At 41.2% G+C, this 23627-nt stretch overlaps 1 protein-coding gene across 2 annotated transcripts in view; it reads left to right on the top strand.

Annotated features, from left to right (window-relative positions):
* LOC117522473 (granulocyte-macrophage colony-stimulating factor receptor subunit alpha-like) overlaps positions 1-16388 on the top strand; it is a 35625-nt gene extending 19237 nt beyond the window's left edge. Inside the window, exons 6-9 of one of the 2 annotated variants that reach the window (XM_034183896.1) lie at positions 3546-3690; positions 6247-6352; positions 12942-13023; positions 16073-16388. In XM_034183896.1, coding sequence (XP_034039787.1) covers positions 3546-3690; positions 6247-6352; positions 12942-13023; positions 16073-16138 — 399 coding nt within the window. In that variant the 3' untranslated portion in view covers positions 16139-16388. Of the gene's footprint in view, positions 1-3545; positions 3691-6246; positions 6353-12941; positions 13478-16072 lie in introns of those variants that run through there. The other variant, XM_034183895.1, reaches the window with a different exon arrangement.
* Positions 16389-23627: the final 7239 nt, after the last annotated feature.

Raw genomic sequence — 23627 nt, forward strand, 5'->3', positions numbered from 1 at the left:
ATCTCCAGATCTCTAAAGTAGCCATTTATCTGCTACCATTCAGTGAAACCTATGTGTCCTCTTGGCCTTCTCCAGCCACTGGGGTCCTCAACACTGAGGCACCTGTGTGCTGGATCACGTCCACTTAAATGTTCAGCATAGCTAAAAGTGTCATGGCTGATGTCCCCTCAAAATAGAAGTGATACTCCTCATCTGAGTCTCCCTCAGTAACTGCTTATTTCAATTTTAATTTATTTTCATTTATATAGCACCAAATCACAACAGAGTTGCCTCAAGGTGCTTCACACAAGTAAGGTCTAACCTTACTAACCCCCAGAGCAACAGTGGTAAGGAGAAACTCCCTCTGAGGAAGAAACCTCAAGCAGACCAGACTCAAAGGGGTGACCCTCTGCTTGGGCCATACTATGGACATAAATTACAGAACAATTCACAAACACAAAGTCATTTCAGTGGTACCCAAGGAGCTTCCAAAGAGATCAATGTGTTGTGGTTAAACCAAAGACAGGGGTTAGGACCCAAAATGCAGAGAGCCAAAATGAATGAGTGAATTAACAATTTTATTTTGCAAACAATACTGGAATTGATAAATGTGTAAAGTCCGAGAAGGATGACATTGGAGGAAGGAGACGCCGACCAGAACCAAGGATGTAGTCGCTCCTGAACCAGATGGCTTAATGAACCAGACCCAAAACCAGAACCAGGAGCGTTGAGAAGACAGAGAAAACAGGGTTAACACGGAACTAGAGTACCAGAAAACAGAACTGTACATCAAGGGACAAACTGAGGCCAGGTACCACACAGGCAAAGCTGAGTTCCTGGCATCTGTGGACTGGAAGGATCAGGGTTTATATACAGGTGTGGGTGACTGCAGACAGGTGTGATGAATCAGCTCCGTGACATGGTGCCTGGAGGAAGAGGAAGGGAGGTGGAGCAGAGACCAAGGCAGCACAACACAAGGGACAAAAACATCCCTTTGCTGCCTTTGGTCACTGGTTAGAATCTAAGCTTCACAACCCTGCAGTTAAGACAGGAAGAACCAGGACCTGAAAGATTTGGACTTTCATTGTCCTGCAAAGATACCAGCATCAACAAACACTTCTGTCCAGTGACCTCGTGACTCCAGAAGCTCTTCCCAGGTGTCTTCTGATCTCAAAGGCCATTGTTGAGTGCTGTCAGTGTTGAGATAAGCAACTGTCTCGGCAACTTCAGCACTTTTGCAGCCTACAGATACTCTTCTGAAGTCTTTAATCACCTGGATGTTAGTCTTGATTAGGGATGGGTATTGATAAAATTTTATCGATATCAATGCCATTATCGATTCTGCTTATCGATCCGATTCCTTATTGATTCCCTTATCGATACCTCGTGAATTTTGTACTAAAAGTAGGCTTTACAGGTTTTCTATGTATTTCCTTGAGTCTTAAAGTAAATAAATATGAAATTAGTCACTGTATCCTTGATCTCTGGACATAAATAAAAATAAACAAAACAGTGTTTCGCTTTGAAGTTATTAATTCAGACTGGATTCTATCGTTCTTTCTTGACTTGTCAGAGAGCCGCGTAGCGTTTGGAGCTGTGTGAACAGAACGGAGGACGATTCTCTTTTCTTTCTCGCAACGAGACAGGAGTCCCAGTTAGTAACTTTAATCCGCACAAAAGTGAATCACAACTCATATTCAGGGATGAAAGTGGTGAAAAACAAAAAAAGCTGAAACCCAAAATTACCCCCCAACACCACCTGCACGAAAATCTTTCAATTAAGCTCTGAAATGCAATCTGGGACTATTCCAGACAATAAACTGGAGTATTCATTTAGGTGAGAAAAATAAAAAATACAACTTTCCTTATTCAAATTCATTCCAGTAGTATTCTGCTCTTACTAGGATGCAGCAGTTTTCTAGTTTGGCAGATAGTTCTGGAGGAAATCACTGAAGAAATTAACAAACTGAAAATATGGTTTGACCGAAACAAACTGTCATTAAACTTAAATAAGACAGGGATGAAATGGAGGTGTGAGAGTCACTAGGTGTTCACAGGAAACATTTATTTCTGTATGTATTTATTTATGTATTTATTTATGTAGTTCATTGTTAGTTGGTTTTATATTTTCTGTTGTGTTTCTATTCAGGTTCTTTTTGTCTCTTTCTCTAAAATTGTACATAATAATCATTAGATTATTAATATATAAGCAAAAATAAATTTAAGGAATATTACAATTTGAAAACAAATGCACCCGAACGTGATGACGGCTGCAATTGCTAAATGCTAACTTTTAACATTGAAAATGCCATAGACATGCTAACGCATTAGCATCGCTCCCGTTTTTAACTTATAAGATACATCTATCAACTGTTTCAGAAGACCATAACAGGTCGGTTTAACATAGAAAAGGTAAATAATACTCACAGACGTATGCTCCTTAGGGTTTTAGCGGAGGAAAATTAAGCGAAAGAAAGAAATAAACGAAGCAATTGATCGAAGCATTGCTTCAATCTGCAAACCACTGCTTCGATTGGTTCAAGGTTCAAAGCAAAGCCGCGCTGCAGAAAAGTTGATTAAGGACCCGCTGCACGGTAATCAATGTAGAGAAATGATCATTTTCCTGACAAACACCCGCCAAAACAAGGCTACTCTGAAGGACCAATAACAGAATCGTTAAGCACAAAGCTTATTGATGTCGGTGGATCGAATCATTTCTTAACGATACCCGAAAGGAACCGGTTCTCGATACCCATCCCTAGTCTTGATCCAGGACAATCACAAACCCAGATGCAATGAGAATATCCACTGATTCCTCAAAGATCACAGCACCATCCACAAAGTTGAGATCAGTCAACCTTTTCTTGCAACAAAGGCACCAAAGCTGCTGTTTTCTAAAACCGTAACCCCTTTTCGCTTGAGGCCACAGATCTGAGATGGATCTGCATGTTGATTTGGCACAAGTTTTACACCAGATGCCCTTTCTGACAGAACTTCATGTGACATGTAGAATGGGCACAGGTGGTCTTGAACTGGGCATCTTCTGCTCTGAAAGCAAGTGTGCTACCCACTAGGCCACCACACTCCTTTGAGAGCTATAAATGCCACACATACAGCGTGTTGGACTTCACACCAGGTTTTTGCTGGTCTGTGGTGCAATCATATGATGCTGTCAGATGATACCAACACAACGCCGTCGTGCCTGATCACATCTCATTGTTAGACCATGGGCACGCAGATGAATGTGTTTCTACTTATGATTTACGTGACACTGGTGTGAAAAAACAATAACCACTGAACATTGGGTGGAAACTACAAATGTTGCTCACATTGTGCTGTGTGATCCTTTGTGATAGGTGGAAGATAGGGCCCACTATCACATACACAAAGTTGGACTAATGCAGAAACACTGTGTCATGAAATCTTGTGGATCTTGTGATTCCTGGGGTCCTAAATAAAAAGAAAATCTTCCATATAAAGTCAACAAAAAATACTGTCCACATTTCTAGTAAGTTTCATTTGTCAACTCAATGTCCCATCTGATGCTTTGAATCTTTTCAAACCAGCAAGGATCCAACATCTTCACAGACAAGCAGTCTTACACAGAATCAAATATAGATCCCACCCGTGCCCACAAAGTGAGAATGAGGACCAGGACACATTCAACATGTCATGGATCAAATCACTGGAGTGCCTGGAGTCACACTGTCAGTAAGTGGTGTTCATGAAGTTATCTAAAACACACATTCACAGCTGTGTACCGTGCAAGATGGACAGTCCTCCACATGTCTGTGTTGACCGTGTCTGTCTGCTTCCCTGTTAGCAGGGTATTTCCTAAACATATGAACAGACTGGAATAGAATTTGTTGCATCAACAGCCTTCAGGTAGTGTGGAGCAGATCGGCAGTTAGTGTATTTGGAATACCAGTGTCTCCGCCTGAACTTCAAGTTGTTTAAAGAATAAATTCACATTTTTAAAACTGTAGACTGTTGTTGGTGTGTCCAGTCGTTATTATGTCTGAGCATTTATTTGTCTCTGTGCCGTGTATGAGTGTCCCTCTGCTGGCTGCCCCCGTGTGTGTGTGTCTCTGTGTGTGTGTGTGTCTCTGTGTGTGTGTGTGTCTCTGTGTGTGTGTGCGCCCGAGTCTGAGTCATATGTGTGTGTGTGTGTGTGTGTGTGTGTGTGTGTGTGTGTGTGTGTGTGTGTGTGTGTGTGTGTGTGTGTGTTGGTAATCCGTTGGTGTCACTCCCCCCGTGTCCGTGTGATTGATCAGTCCGCGGCCTGTTCTCCGTGTCTGTGTTTGTTGTCTGTCCGTCGTGTTATCCGTCCGTGGTCCTGGTCTTTGTGCTCCTCTGTGGTCTTTACGTGTTTTGTCATTTTCACGTCGCTCTGTGTTCCACGTTTACCTTGTGCTTATGTTACTGTCATGTTGGTTTTCCTCCATGGCGCTATTATCCGTTCGAGTTCCAATTGTCTCCCTGCTTGTTTGTTTATTCAGTTGTTCATTATGATTTAGCTCTTATTTAGGTTCTGACTGCCTCCTGGTTCATTTCTGGCTGCCCTTTGTTACACTCACACATTAGTTCCATGTTTGTTTTTGCATTTTGTGTACTTCATGTTTTGGTTTGATATTTCTTGATCAGCTTTTATTTTCACTTACGTCGTGATGTCTGTTTTATCTTTTATCTCTTTCTGTTCCTTCCCCCCCGTGCCTCGGCTTTTCTGTCTTCACTAATTCATCACCTGTTGTTAATCTGTTTATGTGCTTAAGTCACACCTGTCTGCTTCTTCATTTGCTGGTTGTTTGTCTTCGTTACGCGTGGTTGTTTGTCTCCCCTGTGATCACCGTTCATAAGTAGTTTGTCTCCCGCTGTGTTTTCTGCATTCATTTGTTTAGTCCCGGCCTGCTCCAGCCTTCTGATTTACACCCGTCTTTGTGTTTGAACACTTTTTGTGTGCTCGCCCTATCACTGCTGTTTGGATTGTTTGTCACTCTGGATTGCCCCGTCACTGTTGTCGTGTTGTTCACTGTGGATAATAAAAACACCCTGGTTTTTGTCCTTCACTCCTGTGTCCTGGCTGCCTGCTTTTGGGGTTCCTTTTGACTCAGCTTCAGCTCAAACCGTACAGTAAATGTTCAAACATTGGCTGTAATTAAGCCTCATTCACGTTTGATAAATGCTTTGTTTGTAAGAAATGCTGTTTTTGAAAAATTAGTTTTAGAAGTTAATCGATGAGAGTGAAAGTTACCAATTAGTTTTAGAAGTTAATCGATGAGAGTGAAAGTTACCAATCTACCATATGCTTAAAATAGCAATGACATAACTCTAGCAGCCTACTTTGGCTCAGTTATGGTGCAAAATGTCTGAAGAAATATTGCCAGATGGTGTTACTGATCTTTTTGTAATATCCTGGCTTGAGTACATGTCAAAAGTTATCTTTGCTCAGTTTGTTTACTACAGATATGACACATGGTTAATAGTACTTATAAATATATCATAATATCACCAGCAATATATATGTGGAAATAAATAATAAAATGCAAGATCATTTTAAGGCTTGAAAAATTATGTTTTGGGATAATTTAGTCCTCAAATGTTGGTCCCCTGTTAATTATCCTACTATACTGGCTGTTCCTTTTTAGCACTTTGTTGAAAACAGGATTTTGAATATACAACACAAATAGTGATGAAAAAATTGGTTTGCTTACCATTTAATCATCTCTACTGCTTTGCCACACATTAGATCTTTCGTCATGTAAAGCTGGAGTTGCATGATGAAGGTCATCCAGTGTTAAATTTGAGCCAAAATCATATGTGGATTCAAAATAAATAAATAAAAAATAAATCAGAGTTCGCACTGAAGGTGCACAATCTGCTTTGTAGAGTGAAGCAAGCAGCCAAAATGAAAAAAAAAAAGAAAAAAGAGTCCAGCCATTGCAAGATATACATTCCCTCTTTGGCAGGAAGATGGATTCTGGGAATACATTTTTTTTTTGTAGTTAATTGATCATGTTAAAGTTTGTCACTGATAGAAAAATTGTTGATCTCACGTGTATGACCATTTAAACAATTGTTTACCCTACGTAATAACAGAGAGTACACTCAAGAAAATGACATGGCACACTGAAAACGACCAGCTTCAGACCTTATCTGGCCCCCCGTCACTACTTTGAGACCATTTTTCAACAGTCTCTGGTTTTTGAGCGTGTGGATGTTGTAGAATGAAGACAATCAACATGTCTCTATTTGTTTCTTTGTGTTAAGTGGTGGAAAATTCAGTGCAGACACTGAACACTGCGGTCATCATCTCCATTTCGCTGGGAGTACCCATGATCCTCCTGGCTGTGCTGCTGGTGTTCCGGCTCCAGAGGTAAACTTTATTCATTTTCTTTTTGTTTTGTACTGCATGTGCAACCTGTTGGTAACGTGTTCACACACAGTTGTCTCTCCTTCCTTTAGTTTAAATGCGCTTTGAGCTGTTTCTTCTCGTTTGTTGATGCTACGTTTCTCGCAGTAAAAACAAAGATGACATTGACTTTAGCAGAGGAAATGAAGGGAGATGCAGAATACAGAAAGGAGAAGTAAGAGGACTGCACTTTTTAAAATGTCACCATCTCAAACTATTCTAAGTTTCTAACTAAAAAATAATATGTATATGTCGCACACATGAACAAGCAAAGCTCTTCAGCATCTCACCAAGACATTCAGACTTTTTTCAGTAAATGCTTCTGGAGAGCATTAGCATGGCTAAAAATCTTCAGCTTCTGGGGGGCAAAGCTCACCCAAAACCCCTCAGCTACGGCCCTCTTAACCTACCCTCCCCCATTTTAAGCATTTTCTTTATTTGCATCTCACATGCCTGGAAAATGAGTCCTCACCATGTAATATAGGTCCTTAAAACTTTTTTTTTTCCAGTAAATGCTTCTGGGGAGCATAACCATGTCTACAAAACTTCAACTTTTGGGGGGTGAAGCTCCCCAGACCCCACCAACTACAGCCCTCTTAGCCCCCTGCCACTTTAACCATTTTCTTTATTTGCATTTTCACATGCCTGGAAAACAATGAGTCCTCGCCATCTCATTTAGGGCCGTCACACTTTATTTTCAGTAAATATGGTTGGAGCATAACCATGGCAAAAATCTTCTGCTTCTGCGGGGCTTCGCCACCCCCCAGACCCTCCAACTACGGCCCTCTTAACCTCCTGTCACTTTAAGCTTTTTTTTATGTTGGTGTAAATTCATATTCTAACCTATATTTTATATTTTTAATTAAATTTATACCAAGTTGTAAAGATTTGCTATCAGTTTGAGTTTAAGGAAGATAATTTTAGACATTAGTAAACAGCCGTTTACTCACCAATATAACTAGAAGTCCGTGGTTCAGACGATGTGTTCAAATTCAAAACTGGCTCAAACATTTTTCTTCTTCTACTAAGGTGGATTAGAACTTTTTGTGGAACACAGCGCCAACAACTGTACAGGAGGGACTTAGCAGTCAGTATGTATCACCGATTTCAAAATGGCTCTTTTCAACCAGACGTGCGGTGCCATGACATGTCAATCATCCGGGTGGCACCTGGGGTGTCCAATCAGATTTCAGAGGAGTCCAGTGCCACCCAGCTACACCACTGATCTTTATATAACCCTGGATAGCTCATTGGCCAAAGGTTTTGAAGCAAATCGGCCGCCATATTGCCACTCGCATGTATCGCTCCTGAACGCTCTTTTCTATTAATCTTTAACCAGGCGCACGCAATTTCATTCTTTGTGATTTTGCCAAAAAATACCTTCATGTGCAGCTATGAATTGCACAAATCAAAGGCTGTGAACGAACATTTCACCTGTGAGTATAATTGAAATGGAAAGTAATGAAGAATAATTTTAAGAGTTCTGTCCCTTATTCCAGCATATTGGCATAGATGATAATAATAATAATAATAATAATAATAATAATAATAATAATAATAATAATAATATCATCGTAGTGATTCTATCACAAGGCAGACGGTAGACAAACATAGACATTATAAAGAGGAGTAGACGCTGCATTGGTTGCTGAGGCGCAAGAAATGCGGCCGCTGAAAGGTTTTAGCCATGCTCATGCTCCACTGAAGCATTTACTCAAAAAAGGTCTGAAGGACCTAAATGACATGGTGAGATGCTGAAGAGCTTTGCTCGTCACGTCCGCGACATATACATATTAATAATAAGTGGTGTGGCTTGTGTGCAGCTACATGTTGAGTTTTGTGTTGTACAAACTATTTTAAGACATTTATTAGGTACCAGGTCTCTTTGGAGGATCCTTGGGTACCACTGGAATGATTGTGCCATTAGAATGATTACTTAGGGAGAGTCTGATGAGGAGTATCACTTGTGATAAATAGCCAGCTACACCATTCTGGCCATGTAGGCCTTTTCACAGATATGATCTGTATTATTGGCTCTGTATTATTGTGGATGCAGCAAAGTATGATACCAAGACCTCACACTTCCCCCTCTCTCTTGACCTTACGGCTAAAATATTTCATACAGAAACTTCTTTCAGGACAAATGATTTCCTTCAGTTTTTACTCTTTAATAGATAAACTATTCAAAAATGACAAGATATAGTTTGTAAAATAAAATATTTTGAGAAGTAATTAAAGCACAGTGCTAAATACTATACAGGTATAGTCACTGATTATGGTTTTTATTATCTTTATTACAACTTTATGTTTAATTCAGTTGGTCTGGTGGTGGTATTTGGCATTATTATGTGGTATTGATCTGGTGATGGTCTTTTTTTAAATTAAAATTTTTAGCTTACAATTTTCTATAGGAATACAAACTTCCTATGGGCACTGCACTAGTACAATTTACTACAGTCATGTCCACTTTAAAATAGAGTGTAGCTTGCAGATTATATTTGCAGAAAGTAAGTCTTTGGTACAGATTCCGATCTGAATTGTCTCAACACCACATCCTCTTTTTGTGCAGAACTGCAAAAAAATAGGTGTTTATCAGTAAACATTATTAAATAGCTGAGTCACGAATTGTCATTTTATATGAACTATGTGCACCTCCACCCACTTTAACTTCTGCTTACAGGCTTCACATAAAGGCGTTTCCTGCGTGCTCAAAATGTGAATTATTCCATCAGTCAACAAAACCATGAACGTCACTGAAACAGGCATAGAACCACTAACCCTGCCACACCTTTCAGCAACACCTATATATTTTTGTTAGTCTTTTGCGTGCTGCCACAGCAGATTGACAATAGATTGGCACTGGAATTTTTTTCTCTCCATATTTTCTTGTCCATTTCAATGAATGACAGAAGTTGACCACACAAATCATCGGGATCCTACTGTCTGCAATGAAATAGAAGTCAAATTAATTGTAAGGACCACTGCGTGTTTTGTGTGTGTGTTTACATTTGGAGATGTATTTCACATCATACAGTGAATCTGGAAAGTATTCACAGAGCTTCACTCCACATTTTGTTATGTTATGCCTTATTCCAAAATGGATGAAATTCATTTTACACACAATATCCCATAATGACAAGTGTAAATTTTTTTCTTTTGAGATTTTTGCAGATTTATTAAAAAAAATAACTAAACTAAACTTTAAAAAAATCACACGTACATAAATATTCACAGCCTGTGAATACTGCGGAGAGAATAGAACCTTCCAGAAGGACAACCATCTCTGCAGCAATCCACCAATCAGGCCTGTATGGTAGAGTGGCCAAATGGAAGCCCCTTGTTAGTAAAAGGCACATGGCAGCCCACCTGGAGTTTGCCAAAAGGCACCTGAAGGACCCTCAGATCATGAGAAACAATTCTCTGGTCTAACGAGACAAAGATTGAACTAATTGGTGCGAATGTCACGTGGGTGTCATGTTTGTAGGAAACCAGGCACCATCCCTACAGTGAAGCATGATGGGTGCAGTATCATTCTGTGGGGGTGTTTTTCAGCAGCAGGAACTGGGAGACTAGTCAGGATTGAGAGAAAAAAAAGAATGCAGTAATGTACAGAGACATCCTGGATGAAAAACTGCTCCAGAGCGCTCTTGACCTCAGACTAGGGCAACGGTGTGAATATTTTTTTGGAATAAGGCTGTAAAGGCAAATTGTAGAAAAACTGAAGCTCTGTGATTACTTTCCGGATGCACTGTCTGGTTAATATTATTATTAGTATCAATAAATTGATGAACTGCTCATTAATTCCTTAGTGGATGTGGATGTCAACTATTATCTGATGGCAGACTTTTTAGCACAGAATACAATAACAGACACTGGTAAAAAGTCCCTTCGGCTGCTCCCTTGTTTGCACTCAGGGTCGACACAGCAGATCCAAGGTGGGCACAAGTTCTGATGCCCTTCTTGACGGAACTTTTGAAGCAGGAACCTTCCTCAGTGACACAAAGCGCACTAACCACTTGGCCACCACGCCTGCAAAAGACACCAGTCATTCCTGCAATTAAATTTCACTACTGTTTTCTAATCGGCAGAGCCTCAAAGTGCACAGACTGAACATCTCAAGAAAGTTTTATTTGACAAAGTTGGCCAAATTGTCCCAAAAATAAATGAATGAATAAATAAATAAAAATCAGCACTTGAGGTGGTGACTGGTATTTTAATTCCATTAAAGCAACCCCCCAACTCCTTTTTTTGACATGCACAGGCCACATACCTGTTTGTTACAGGATGTGCTTTTATTGTGAAGCCATTTCAGGAAGAGGTAAACTAGCATGATCTAATGGGCCTTTCACACTGAACACGTCAAAAATCGGTCTAAAAAGCATTATTTTCAATGAGACGCGTTGCTTTTTAGATGCGTCAGAAGCATTGTGTCAAAAGCCGAGCTAAACCGACGCTTCTGATGGGAGCGCGCATTGTCACTTTTCAGCAGGCTGACGCAGTCAAAGTTCAATCCAATCCAACTTTCGATGCTCTGAGCTGTGATGTACCTTTGTGTTGTCCAATAGAAACGACGCGTCAGCCCAAAACATGGAAGACGAGTGGCAGAAACCACTGATCTGTACAAAATGGATCGGTGTAGAAACCACTGATCTGTGCAAAACATACGTGTCACAGGACTGCTCATTTATGGAGCAGTTTTCTGAAGAAAAATCCTTCGAAATGTTTTTTGTTGTGTTTGTTACCTCAGAATTTCTGATTACTGTTAAAAAATTTTTTAGAACACTTGTAATTAAAATAGCTAAATAAATCAATAAATGGTTCTTTAGAAACATTTCATCTGTGATTTCAGATTAGATAATTTCTTCTTTAACATAAGGACATTTATTTTTAGACAAAATAACATGGAAATTTGTACTTTTTTAAAGTCTGGTAGATTATTTATATCTCATTTCAACCAGAAAGACACAGTAAATAAATACAAATGTTTATTATAAATGCAACAGGAAATAATTTAACAATGACTGCAGTGTGATTGTAAAGTAGGATTTCTGTGACATAAACCTCATGATGATTTTTTATAGTCATTTCAACTTGTAATTTCACCAAATATGTAATTGCCTTTAATGTTGTTATCAGGACAGAATAATTTCTAAAATATGAATTTGAGCACAATAAGTGGAGAGCTTCTACTTGTGCAAATGTCTTTGGACTTTGATTTCGTGGACATTTTTAATGATCCATTCATTTATTGTTAAAATATAAAATGAAGCAGCTTTTTAAAAAATAATAAAATAGTTGCTGTTGAAAGAGCCTTTTATTTAGAAGCAGGTGATGTTCTGCTGGATTCTCAGGACCAAATGAAGGTCTCTTCTGCAGCTTTGAACTCTGGTGGTGTTGCTGAAAGACACTTTTGTCCTATTTCGAAGAGCAGAGATGTTTTCTTTCGACTGGACTTCATGATGTTCAGCTCATCAATGGAAGTTTGGTTGTCTGCACAGCAAATGTTCCTAATTGGGACAAATAAAAATATTTATTTAAAGAAACACTAAACAGTTTATATATAAAAAAGGAAAAAAAAACGGGAAAAAAACGATTGAGCTTTTGTTGTGTCTGAAAAAAGCTGTAGCTTTATTTGGTAAAAATAAAAAAGACTGAACCATTTACAAATTAAAGCGTTCACTCAGATCAATTGTACTAAAAGGCTAAGCTAACGTTAGCCGATCATTAAACCTTCACAGCAGTTCGGTAAACGTCACGTTTTATTTTTACATTATTCTCACCTCGATAAAGCTGCAGAACTAAACTCCGTTGGGCAAACTGGGACTTCACATATATCCAAAAAGTGGGAGATTTCAGACTGAGTGGGTTTGCTCCATCACCCCGGCTGCCTGCCTCGCTCTGCCCAGTGATGATGCCTGAAGGCCGGCTTCTCCAGTGCGGGTCGGCCCGCTGTCGCAGTTCGATCGATATCCCACCAAGTCGTCAGTCCTCCCTCGGTCGGCGTCACTCCGAAAAGTAGCTGAAAAAAGCTTGTCCCAGCAGGGTGATGGGAGAATCGTTCTGCTGTTTTTAAAGCTTTTTTTGTGGTTCAGGTGACCCAAATTCAAGATGGCGATCGCTGCACTTTTTTCAGGTTGTGGAAACAGCCAGAGTGTGACGTGGCAATCTCCGCCCCCTTGCCGCTTCCAAAACGACGCATCTGACGTCATGCATCGGATGCGTCGACGGATTGGCCTGAAGTATTCAGTGTGAAAGGCCCTTAAATCTGCAACCACGCTAGAATTTCTGTTTAAATCGCTTCATCCAGTTTATTTGCTACATTTTATTTATTTATTTATCTATTTATTGTAATTGGTAGAGTAGTTTTTCAGGGATCTTGCTGTTAATAGTCAAACCATCCAAAAAATAGGATGCAGGTGAAAACATTTGCGTCTTGGCTGAAGAAACAGAAAATAGCAAAACAAACAGTTATCGTAAAAACCAATAAAGGTTGAGTTTAACTGTATTGAACATCATGTCAGTGACTTATTTTGTGCTTCTTTTTATGTTTCAGGGTGAATAAGATCCTGTTTCCTCCGGTTCCTTGCCCCCCGCCGGAGTACAAAAACTTCTTGGAAAAAAATGAACCATTTAATGTAACAAGTTCATGTCACACACACAATTTTTATGTCTCAATTCTGGGGCTGTATTCTTATAAGACTGCATTCTTTGACCACATGCGTCATAGTGATACGACTAAACTGTCTTATTTTGAATGCTCCATGATATGCGGCTTTCTTTATCCGAAAGCAAAGGATGCAAAAGGCATATCCTGAACAGCCCAAACAATCGTAAGAGTCACTGCGTGATTCCCTCCAAGACATAAAGTTTGGTCAATTTAAAAAAGAGGACAATTTCAGGCTCCATATGTACACTTATAAATAAGTGATGTTTATTAGTAAAGTATAAATTACCACTGAAAAATTATTACTCTTATTATGTCACATCCAATATGTTAGCTTGTCGCATGTAGCTGTCAAGGCTGCTAGTCGATGGGGTAGGTGCGTTAAAAGCAAATGACACAATCATAAAATGATACGCAGGCTAAACAGTCTCATTTCAGAATGGTTTGTTCAGCCACCTTGGACTCCGTAGGCCAGGTCTTTGTAGAATGTAGCCCCTGAATGGATTACATGCACTTATGTTTGTGATGCACTTCTTATTTCAAATAATACTTGGTTGTTTCTGTTCTAGCTCTTGTTAATGGTGTTTGTGCTATTTCAGTATTAGCACACACAACACAGTATTTAAAACAGAACATTTGTTTTAAAATGGACAAATACTCTCAGCATTGCTGTGTCCCTCTTTGTGCAGCTTTGTCCACATTTAATGGCATAGTAAGAATTTTTATGGCTTATACGAGGTCTGTTAGAAAAGTATCCGACCTTTTTATTTTTTTCAAAAACCTGATGGATTTGAATCACGTGTGCTTGCATGAGTAAACCTTGAACCTTCATGCGCATGCGTAATTTTTTTCACACCTGTCGATTGCGTCATTTGCTTGTAAGCAGCCTTTGTGTGAGGATGGGTGGAGTCTCTCATCGTTTTTTCTTTGCAAGGAAATGGCGGAACGATTGGAGCAGCGCGACTGCATCAAATTTTGCCACAAACTGGGCGACAGCCAGGTGGAAACCATTCGGATTATTCAGACGGCTTTTGGTGACGATCCTCTGGGCATCACACAGATTAAGGAGCGGTACAACCGGTTTATAGACGGCCGCACAATGGTGGAGGGCGCGCCGTGCTCCAGTTGGCCATCAACACGCTGAAACGACCAGATCATTTCCAAAGTGAACGCTGTGATGATGTGGGACCATCGTGTGATTATCCGAGAAATTGTGGAAGAGGTGGACATCAGCACTTTTTCAGCACATTCCACTGTGAAAGAAGATTTTGCCATGAAAAGAGTGGCGGTGAAATTCATCGGCACGAAGCTGATGGCGCAGCAACAGCAGCTCCGTGATGAAGCCTCACAGGACATGTTGTAACATGCCCTGACATGTCCAGCTTGTCCACAATTTCTCGGATAGTCACACGACTGAAAAGCCACCGAAAGCCGTCTGAATCTTCCGAATGGTTGACGAGCTGGGCATGTTACAACATGTCCTGTGAGGCTTCATCACGGAGCTGCTGTTGCTGCGCCATCAGCTTCGTGCCGATGAATTTCACTGCCACTCTTTTCATGGCAAAATCTTCTTTCACAGTGGAATGTGCCGAAAAAGTGCTGATGTCCACCTCTTCCGCAATTTCTCGGATAATCACACGATGGTCCCGCATCATCACAGCGTTCACTTTGGAAATGATCCGGTCGTTTCAGCATGTTGATGCCGATTGGAGCGCGGCGCACCTTCCACCGTTGTGCGGACGTCTTTAAACCGGTTGTACCGCTCCTTAATCTGTGTGATGCCCAGAGGATCGTCACCAAAAGCCGTCTGAATAATCCGGATGGTTTCCACCTGGCTGTCGCCCAGTTTGTGGCAAAATCTGATGCAGTCGCGCTGCTCCAGTCGTTCCACCATTTCCCTTCCAAAGAAAAAAACGACGAGAGACTCCACCCATCCTCACACAAAGGCTGCTTACAAGCAAATGATGCAACCGTCAGGCGTGAAAAAAATCACGCATGCGCACGAAGGTTCAAGGTTGGCTCATGCAAGCACACGTGATTCAAATCCATCAGGTTTTTGAAAAAAATAAAAAGGTCGGATACTTTTCTAACAGACCTCGTATAACACAGGCAAGTAGTCTGTTAGTGGTAGCATGTGCTAACTCCTCTTCCAGGTAAAAGAGCCTCTCAGCAGTAGTGGGGAGCTTCTTTCTCCAGTAAAACAACCTGCTGGCAGTAGTTTCTCTGAGAAAATAACCTCTGTTAGGGACAATGTGTAACGTTTCCCTGGTAAAACAGCCCGTCAGAGATAGGTTCTCTACGGTAACAAGAGAACTTGGCCTCCGGGAGAACTCGGGTTAAGAACTCAGCCCAGATTAGGGTTAGAGTTTGAGTTGGGTTAGGGTTTGTTGGTAGGGATAGAGCTAGGGTTAGAGGTACGGTTAGCCTCAGGCCATTTCACCCCTGGGGGTGAGTTTGCATCTTGCCGACCTCCTGTATCCTTCTCTTCTGCAAAAAAAGCCTCTTTTAGCGGCAGCACATATGTTCTCTTCCAGATAAAACAGTTTGTTAGTGGTAGCTTCTTTGCATGCTCAAACAGACTCATAAGCAGCAGCTAGGGGTCAACGGCGCATGTTACACAGCAGATTTTATTTTAGTTATGTCATTGACAATTTAACCAAATGAACAAATTAATTAAACAGAACGATGACTGAAAACTAGCATTTGACGTTACTTACCGCTACTTAATGAGACAATTTTGCTTTCTTAACTGTGAGTCTATATTGTGAAACATATACTTTAAAACCATTATTTAATTTGCTGGGTAGGGTTTTCATCAGTTTGCAAATCCCATGAACACTGTTGATACATTTTTGGAAACTCTTGCAGGCAGCAGGTGTAGAATGTTATCGTTGTTGGACCAGAAAAACAGCACAGTATTAAGTTGAATGTGGAAGTAGCCCATACCAGCACTATTACCACGTTTGTTACTTTTATAACCACAAATGTTTAAATGATATTACTGTGTGTTATGTTTACAGTTTTCCCATCCTCCCCACTTAACCAAGAATGAGGAAGTGATCACAGAAGTTGAAGACGCACATTAAAAGGTTGTAAAGACTTTTGAAAACCAGTACTGGAAGGCGTTTGCTGTTTAGATTTATTCAATAAAAATGTTCAGAAGCTAGCTAGCTTTGTCAGTTAGCACACAGGTGTCCTTAAAGCATACTTAAACTCTTTTCCAAGCAATCATCAAGTAACATTACAGTATGAGTTTGCTAAATAATCTGCTGTAATCTCAGATTTTGTTATATGAATGTTAGCTTCACAGCAATATATATATATATATATATATATATATATATATATATGTATGTATGTATGTATGTATATATGTATGTATGTATGTATAGGCACATTTTATCTTTTTTTGTCAAATGCACAATGTACAAAGTGTAGTTGATTTTGTTGCAGAGTATTTGCCAGTTTTTGTAGCTCATATTCATCTTAATTGTACCAAGAATGTACATATTATTTCTGCTATTGTATTTCTTTAATCAGGCAATCAGGAATAGAAAACCTATTCAAATTTGTTGTGATTAGTCAACTGATTAATTGAGAACAAAACTGGATGATTTAACTTATACATAGCCTGGCGTGGTATTGTTTCATGTTCACCAGACTAATTAAAGGATTGTCATCAAATAAATATTGTTAATTCTCTTGTTCTTTAAAGTGAAATTTATTAATATTAACTGTCACTAAAAAGATGGTATTATAATTTATACACATATTTACAAGCTAATAGAGGTTACCAGCTATCTTAAAAATACCTGGATTTAAATCCTGCTTATGCTACCCATTGATGTCCTTGGACGGAGTGCTTAATCTGCAGTTGTAAAAATGATATATGCACACACACACACATACACACACACAACGTGCGTGTGCACACAAAACAAACCCACTGTGCTGTAAGACCTCTGGAGGCTGTTTGTAGGAAGTTGGAATGAAAAGCTGGACTAATTTCTGAAGTGATTTTTTTTTTTCCCGCTGCACTGAGGATTACACAGTCTTTTTTTTTTTGTAGTGTGCACGCGGGACAACGCCACAAGTGAGACGATTTGATAGGTACGGTCTAACATCCGGGTACCTGATGCGTGTGTGTATAGCAACACGCATAGTAACCAGCGAACCGCTGAAAACAAACTGCTGTCGCTCATGTCCTACTTGGCGTCCATCACATTCGCAACATTCTGCCACTTTCTTCTACTTAATATACACCAGTTTCACAGAGAATGCCATGATCATGTGTTGCAGTTGGCTGTACCAACCACGATAAGTTAAAAGATTGAAAAGTGTGTTTTTTTGATCTCCCAAAGCGCCACAAAAGTCTAGACAGAAGGGATAAATGGCTGGCTGAGTAAACGAAGATGGTCATGGAAATAACGCCACCAGATCGCTGGTTGGCATCGTTTATGGTCGGAACTACGACGGTATCTGATCATCTTCGAACCTCTGACTTTCGTTCTTGATTAATGAAAACATTCTTGGCAAATGCTTTCGCTATCGTCCGTCTTGCGCCGGTCCAAGAATTTCACCTCAGGCAGCACAATAAGAATGCCCCAGTTCAGAGAGAGAAAACCCACAAAATAGAACCAGAGTTCTATTCCATTATTCCTAGCTGGGGTATTCAGGTGACCAGGCCTGCTTTGAACACTAATTTTTTTCAAAGTAAACGCTTGGGACCTCGCTGGACACTCAGCTAAGAGCACTGAGAGGGTGCAGAGAGGCAGGGGCTGGGACAGACGGCAACTTGATCCCGAGATCCAACTATGAGCTTTTTTGCTGCAGCAACTTTTGCACACCTATCAAGGCTGTCCACATACTCACACGCCATTTGGCATGACCAAATCGGCAGGCCTTTGCGAATAAACAGCGGTAAAGACGACTATATCAACAATGGTTGTGAGTGTGCATACAGTTTGTTTCAAAATGGCGGACATAAGTGACGTAAGCCCGACTGTACATATTGAGCTAAGTTAACCGTGCTAGTTCTTGTAACACCCACACAAAATCCACTCCAATGTAAGCCGTTTGGAGGCATGAAGAGCTGTTCAAGTGAAAAGCTGATGTGATTTTTGTCTGCACTGTGGAACTACATCAGGGCTTAATTTGAGAGCACGCTCCGGAACCTCTGACGATGGCTCCGCCAGCTATTTATCCCTTTATCTACGGCGATGGCGCCCACACCATATTTTCCATATGCATATTTTTTTTTACCGTAACTCCACCATAGTTTGTCCAATCAAAAGCTAACACCAGCTAACACCAAGGGCTTTCCAATGATATATGGTGTATTACGGTAAACGTAGCCTGTGATGTTATAACTCAGAGGAAAAACACGGAAGTTTCACACTTCACACTAGTGCGCCGCTGATTCTCATTACCGTAAATTCTCATGTAAGCCCTCAATCTGAAAAATTTCAACACTGACAGCAACCCAAGAACCCGTGTTTTCCAACAGTGTGCTATATGTTGCATATATTACGGTAAAGTGCGTTCGGTTCGGTGACTTTTGAAACGAGGGAAAAGTATGAAAAAGAGCGCAAAAGTGACAGAAAAGTACAGAGACAGACAGAAAACATAAATGTAGTAATTTTTGAGAAACAGGCAGGGTGTTAGCGTCATTTGTGAAGGTGTGTGGATGTGCAGTCACACCCGTAGCTATGGGCGGGCCCTAGGGGGCAGTGCCCGCCCACTGATATGCTTGGGCCCGCCCCGGCCCGCCCACCCAAGCCAGATCACAGTCACAGATCTCAAATAAATAAATAGATAAATAAAATCCTAATTTCATTTTATTGTACTTGCTTTGGGTTAAAACGGCCAGTGTTGCATAATCACTAAGACATTAAATATATTAAAACCGTGTGAGTTTGTTGGAAAGTTTGTCTACGTATGTAATCACGTCAGTGTTGCTCAGCAACAATCAGTTACCGCGTTTATGGGGGGAAACGAAGTGTGAGTTTTTTCCAGCAGACAGCAGCTAGTTTTTGTGCTTTCCTAAATGTGGATATACGTAACTGGTTTAAAACCCCAACATCGGTAACTTCGGATAAACGAACACATGATGTCGTTGGCAAAGAAAACCCTGGACCCATTTCTACCTCCGTGGATCCTGCACTGACACAGGGTGGACGAAAGAGAGGACAGCACTGGCTCTCTACTCAAAGTAGGTCCAAATTTTTATTGTGTGTGTGTGTCAGAGGCGATTGCTCTAAGACTGCAAGGGAAGCTCAGCTTCTCCTAAATTGTCAAAAAATAAGTGATCAAATATATACTGTTGTGTGTACATGTCATTGACTAAATATGCGCTACAACGCTCTCATCTTTTGTTCAGAATCAGCTTCTTATCACTGGTAACGACGCGGCTTTCCTCTCACTCAAACCCGCAGCTTCACAGTGCTTTAGCGAAGCAAAGAGTGCAGCGAAACGAGACGAGTCATTGGCTAAATGCTGGGCTTTGTCCCGCCCATCGGACGCTCAGCGTGTCTGGGGGTCTATGGGGCAGTGGGCTGGCCCGGACGCTCAGCTTCTGCATGATGATTGGATGATCTGTCTGAGGCTGAATCACTTTTTGATTGACAGCGAAATGAGCGAATCAGCGATCTTTTGGTGTAAACATCCGTGGGAGCATTTTTTAATTTTCATTCTGTTTTGAGTTGAACCGGAGACTTTCCTAATCCTCTTAGCGGCATTTTCTTTGTTAAAAACGACTAGCGACAAATCGGGCTTCTATTTCTGGTGTTTTTTTTTTTGTAGCTGCTTGTGTTTAGAGACTGACTTCTATCACTGTTTCTGACTTCTATCGCAGTTTCTGTCCCTACCGAGCAGCGGGTGCTGCTGAGCTCCTCCACCGTCACAAAGCACTCACAGGCGGACAAACTTCACACGAGCCTCGCGCCAGTCCCAGCTAGCGAGCTAGCTAGGTAGCAAGCTGTACATAATGGCAGACAATTTGAATGTTGTGGACCGGATTTTGGCGAAGCCATTTGATAGTCTTCCTTACGAAGAAAAACTTAGAGTTAAACAGCAGGGCCGATCAACTCCTCAGATTAATTTGGTGCAAAAGGTGGGGAGAGCTGGCTGACTGGAAGTGCTGTAACAAATAAAACGTACTGTTTCTTGAAAAGGAACGGAGGGTAGAATTTACGTATAAATAAACCGTCACATTTGTCACATTTTATGACGTAGGCCGAAATTGAGCTTCCCCTCCTTGAAGGACCAGCATCCACCACAGGTGTGTGTGTGTGTGTGTGTGTGTTGCAATTGGTACTATTGCGACTGCGACCCCTCTGTTGGTTGCTTTGAAATGCACCCGCCGTGGTGTTTTTTTTTTTTTTTTTTTTTTTTTTTTTAGTTTGAGATGCTGCTTGTCATCTAATACGTCATGTGCACACTCAGTTGGGGTGGTGGTGGCGGTGGCGGTGTGTGGTGTGGCAATTGGTAGCTACCCCTCTGTTGGTTGCTTTGAAATGCACCCGCCGTGGTGTTGTGTTTGTTTAGTTCGAGATGCTGCGTGTGATCTAATACGTTATTTGTACTTGTGTGTGTGGGTGCGTGCGAATACGTGCGCGCGTGTTTGTTTGTTTGTGTGTGCGTGTGAATACGTGCGCGCGTGTTTGTTTGTGTGTGTGTGTGTGTGTGTGTGTGAGAGAGAGCGCTGGTCCGGTCATGGTTAATGTGATGATTATTGTGAGGGATTATGGCTGCGTGAATAGTGAAAATAAGCAAAAATAAGCTATTAATAGTGGTGCCCACCTGGTGGATTTCATAAGCCCCCCTTAAGACTGAGATCTGGCGACGGGACTGTGTGCAGTTTATTTAAGTGTGGCGCACAGCATTGTTCGCAAGCCCCCCCCCCCCCCCCCCTCGCCCTTCTTTTTTTTTTTTTTGCACCGGAGCCACCCAACCTACTGCGCCTCCCAGTTTACAAATTAAGCACTGAACTACATGATGTCTTTTTTTTATATAGAAGTCTGAAGTCAGTGCACAGCATCACGGACTACACGTCACAATTTTGACTTTAGCAGCAGTAACAATGTTTTGTTGTGCGCAGTGGTGCACAACAAAAAGCACGTCTGTGTTGGAAACCATTTGGAAGATTCAGACGGCTTTCGGTGGCTTTTCAGTCGAGTGAGTATCCGAGAAATTGTGTAACAGCTGGGCATGTCACAACTTGTCCTGTGAGACTTCTAACACGGACGTGCTTTTTGTTGTGCGCCATTGCGGCTCTGTGCCGACGCGCGAATTCCTCCACACGTCTTTCACTACAAAATCTCCTGTAAAAGTAGAATGTGCCGCAAAAGTGCTGATGTCCACCTCTTCTGCAATTTCTCTGGTAGTCAGACGACGTCCCGGATCAACACAGCCTTCACTTTGATCTGGTCGTTTCAGCCTATCGATGGCCGCTCGGAGCGTGGTGCGCCCTCCGCCGCTGTGGGCCATCTTTAATCCGGTTGTAATGCTCCTTAATCTGTGTGATGCCGAGAGTATCCTCACCGAAAACCATCTGAATCTTCCGAATGGTTTCCACCTGGCTGTCTCTCAAAATTTGATTCAGCGCTGCTCCAATCGCTCAGCCATTTCCCTGACAATGAAAATCCGACGAGGGGGGTGGACCAGTGCTCACTCAAAGCCTGCCCACAGACGAATGACGCAACCGACAGGCGTGAAAAAACTCACGCATGCGCACGAAGGTTCAAGCTTGGCTGATGCAAGCGCACATGATTCAAATCTATATAGTTTAAAAAAAAAATAAAAAGGTCATATAGTTTTCTAACAGACCTCGTATAGGCCCAACACCATAGTAGGAGAAACATGCCCATATCATGATGCTTGCACTACCATGCTTCACTGTCTTTACTGTGAACTGTGTCTTGAATTCAGAGTTTGGGGGTCATCTCACAAACTGTCTGCGGCCCTTGGACCCAAAAAGAACAATTTTACTCTCATCAGTCCACAAAATATTCCTCCATTTCTCTTTAGGCCAGTTGATGTGTTCTTTGGCAAATTGTAACCTCTTCTGCACGTCTTTTATTTAACAGAGGGACTTTGCGGGGGATTCTTGCACATAAATTAGCTTCACACAGGTGTCTTCTAACTGTCACAGCACTTACAGGTAACTCCAGACTGTCTTTGATCATCTTGGAGCTGATCAATGGTTGAGCCTTTGCCATTCTGGTTATTCTTCTATCCATTTTGGTGGTTGTTTTCCGTTTTCTTCTATGCATCTCTGTTTTTTTTTTTGTCCATTTTAAAGCATTGGAGATCATTGTACATGAATAGCCTATCATTTTTTGCACCTGCGTATGAGTTTTCCCCTCTCCACTCAACTTTTTAATCAAACTACGCTGTTCTTCTGAACAATGTCTTGAACGTCCCATTTTCCTCAGGCTTTCAAAGAAAACATTGGCATTCAGATGTACATGATATTGGCCGTGCTCGGGCATCGGCCAGCCCTGTCCGTTCATTCATTTTCTCTACCTGGAGCTGGAGCCTATCCCAGCAGTCATTGGGTGAGACTCGAGCCACACCCTGGATGGCCACAAGTCCATTGCAGGCCTATTTTAAATCAAAATGCATAAATATGCATTATCATGTTTAAAACAATTCTTATTTGTTTCATTTTTCTATTCTTCAGCCTTTATTTTTGAGACACAAAATAAGGAAAAAGAGACAGGAGAGAGCAGCAGAGGTCACCCAGACCAGCACGGTACATGTCAAACTGTGCTGTATCTTTTGGCATATAGTTTGTACAACCCCAATTCTAATGAAGTTGGGACATTGTGTAAAATGTAAATAAACACAGAATACAATGATTTGCAAATTCTCTTCAGACTATATTTAATTGAATACACCACAAAGACAAGATATTTAATGTTCAAATTGATAAATTTTATTGTTTTTGGCAAATATTTGCTCATTTTGAAATGGATGCCTGCAACATGTTTCAAAAAAGCTGGGACACTGGTATATTTACCGCTGTGTTACATCACCTTTCCTTCTAAGAACACTCAATAAGCATTTGGGAACTGAGGACACGAATTGTGGGTGTGATGATTGGGTATAAAAGGAGCATCCCCAAAAGGCTCAGCCGTTCACAAGCAAAGATGGGGCGAGGATCATCACTTTGCGAACAACTGTGTGAAAAAATTGTCCAACAGTTCAAGAACAATGTTTCTCAACATTCAGTTGCAAGGAATTTAGGGATTCCATCATCTACAGTCCATAATATAATCAGAAGATTCAGAGAATCTGGAGAACTTTCTACACATAAGCAGCAAGGCCGAAAACCAACATTGAATGCCCGTGACCTTTGATCCCTCAGGCCATTGATGGTGCCATGCTGAGAGGTACATCCAGGTTTTGGAGCAACACATGCTGCCATCCAAGCAACGTCTTTTTCAGGGACATCCCTGCTTATTTCAGCAAGACAATACCAAGCCACATTCTGCATGTGTTACAACAGCGTAGCTTCATAGTAAAAGAGTGCAGGTACTAGACTGGCCTGCCTGCAGTCCAGACCTGTCGCCC

This window comes from Thalassophryne amazonica, chromosome 12 (genome assembly GCF_902500255.1).
Source record: "Thalassophryne amazonica chromosome 12, fThaAma1.1, whole genome shotgun sequence".
Classification (NCBI taxonomy): domain Eukaryota; kingdom Metazoa; phylum Chordata; class Actinopteri; order Batrachoidiformes; family Batrachoididae; genus Thalassophryne; species Thalassophryne amazonica.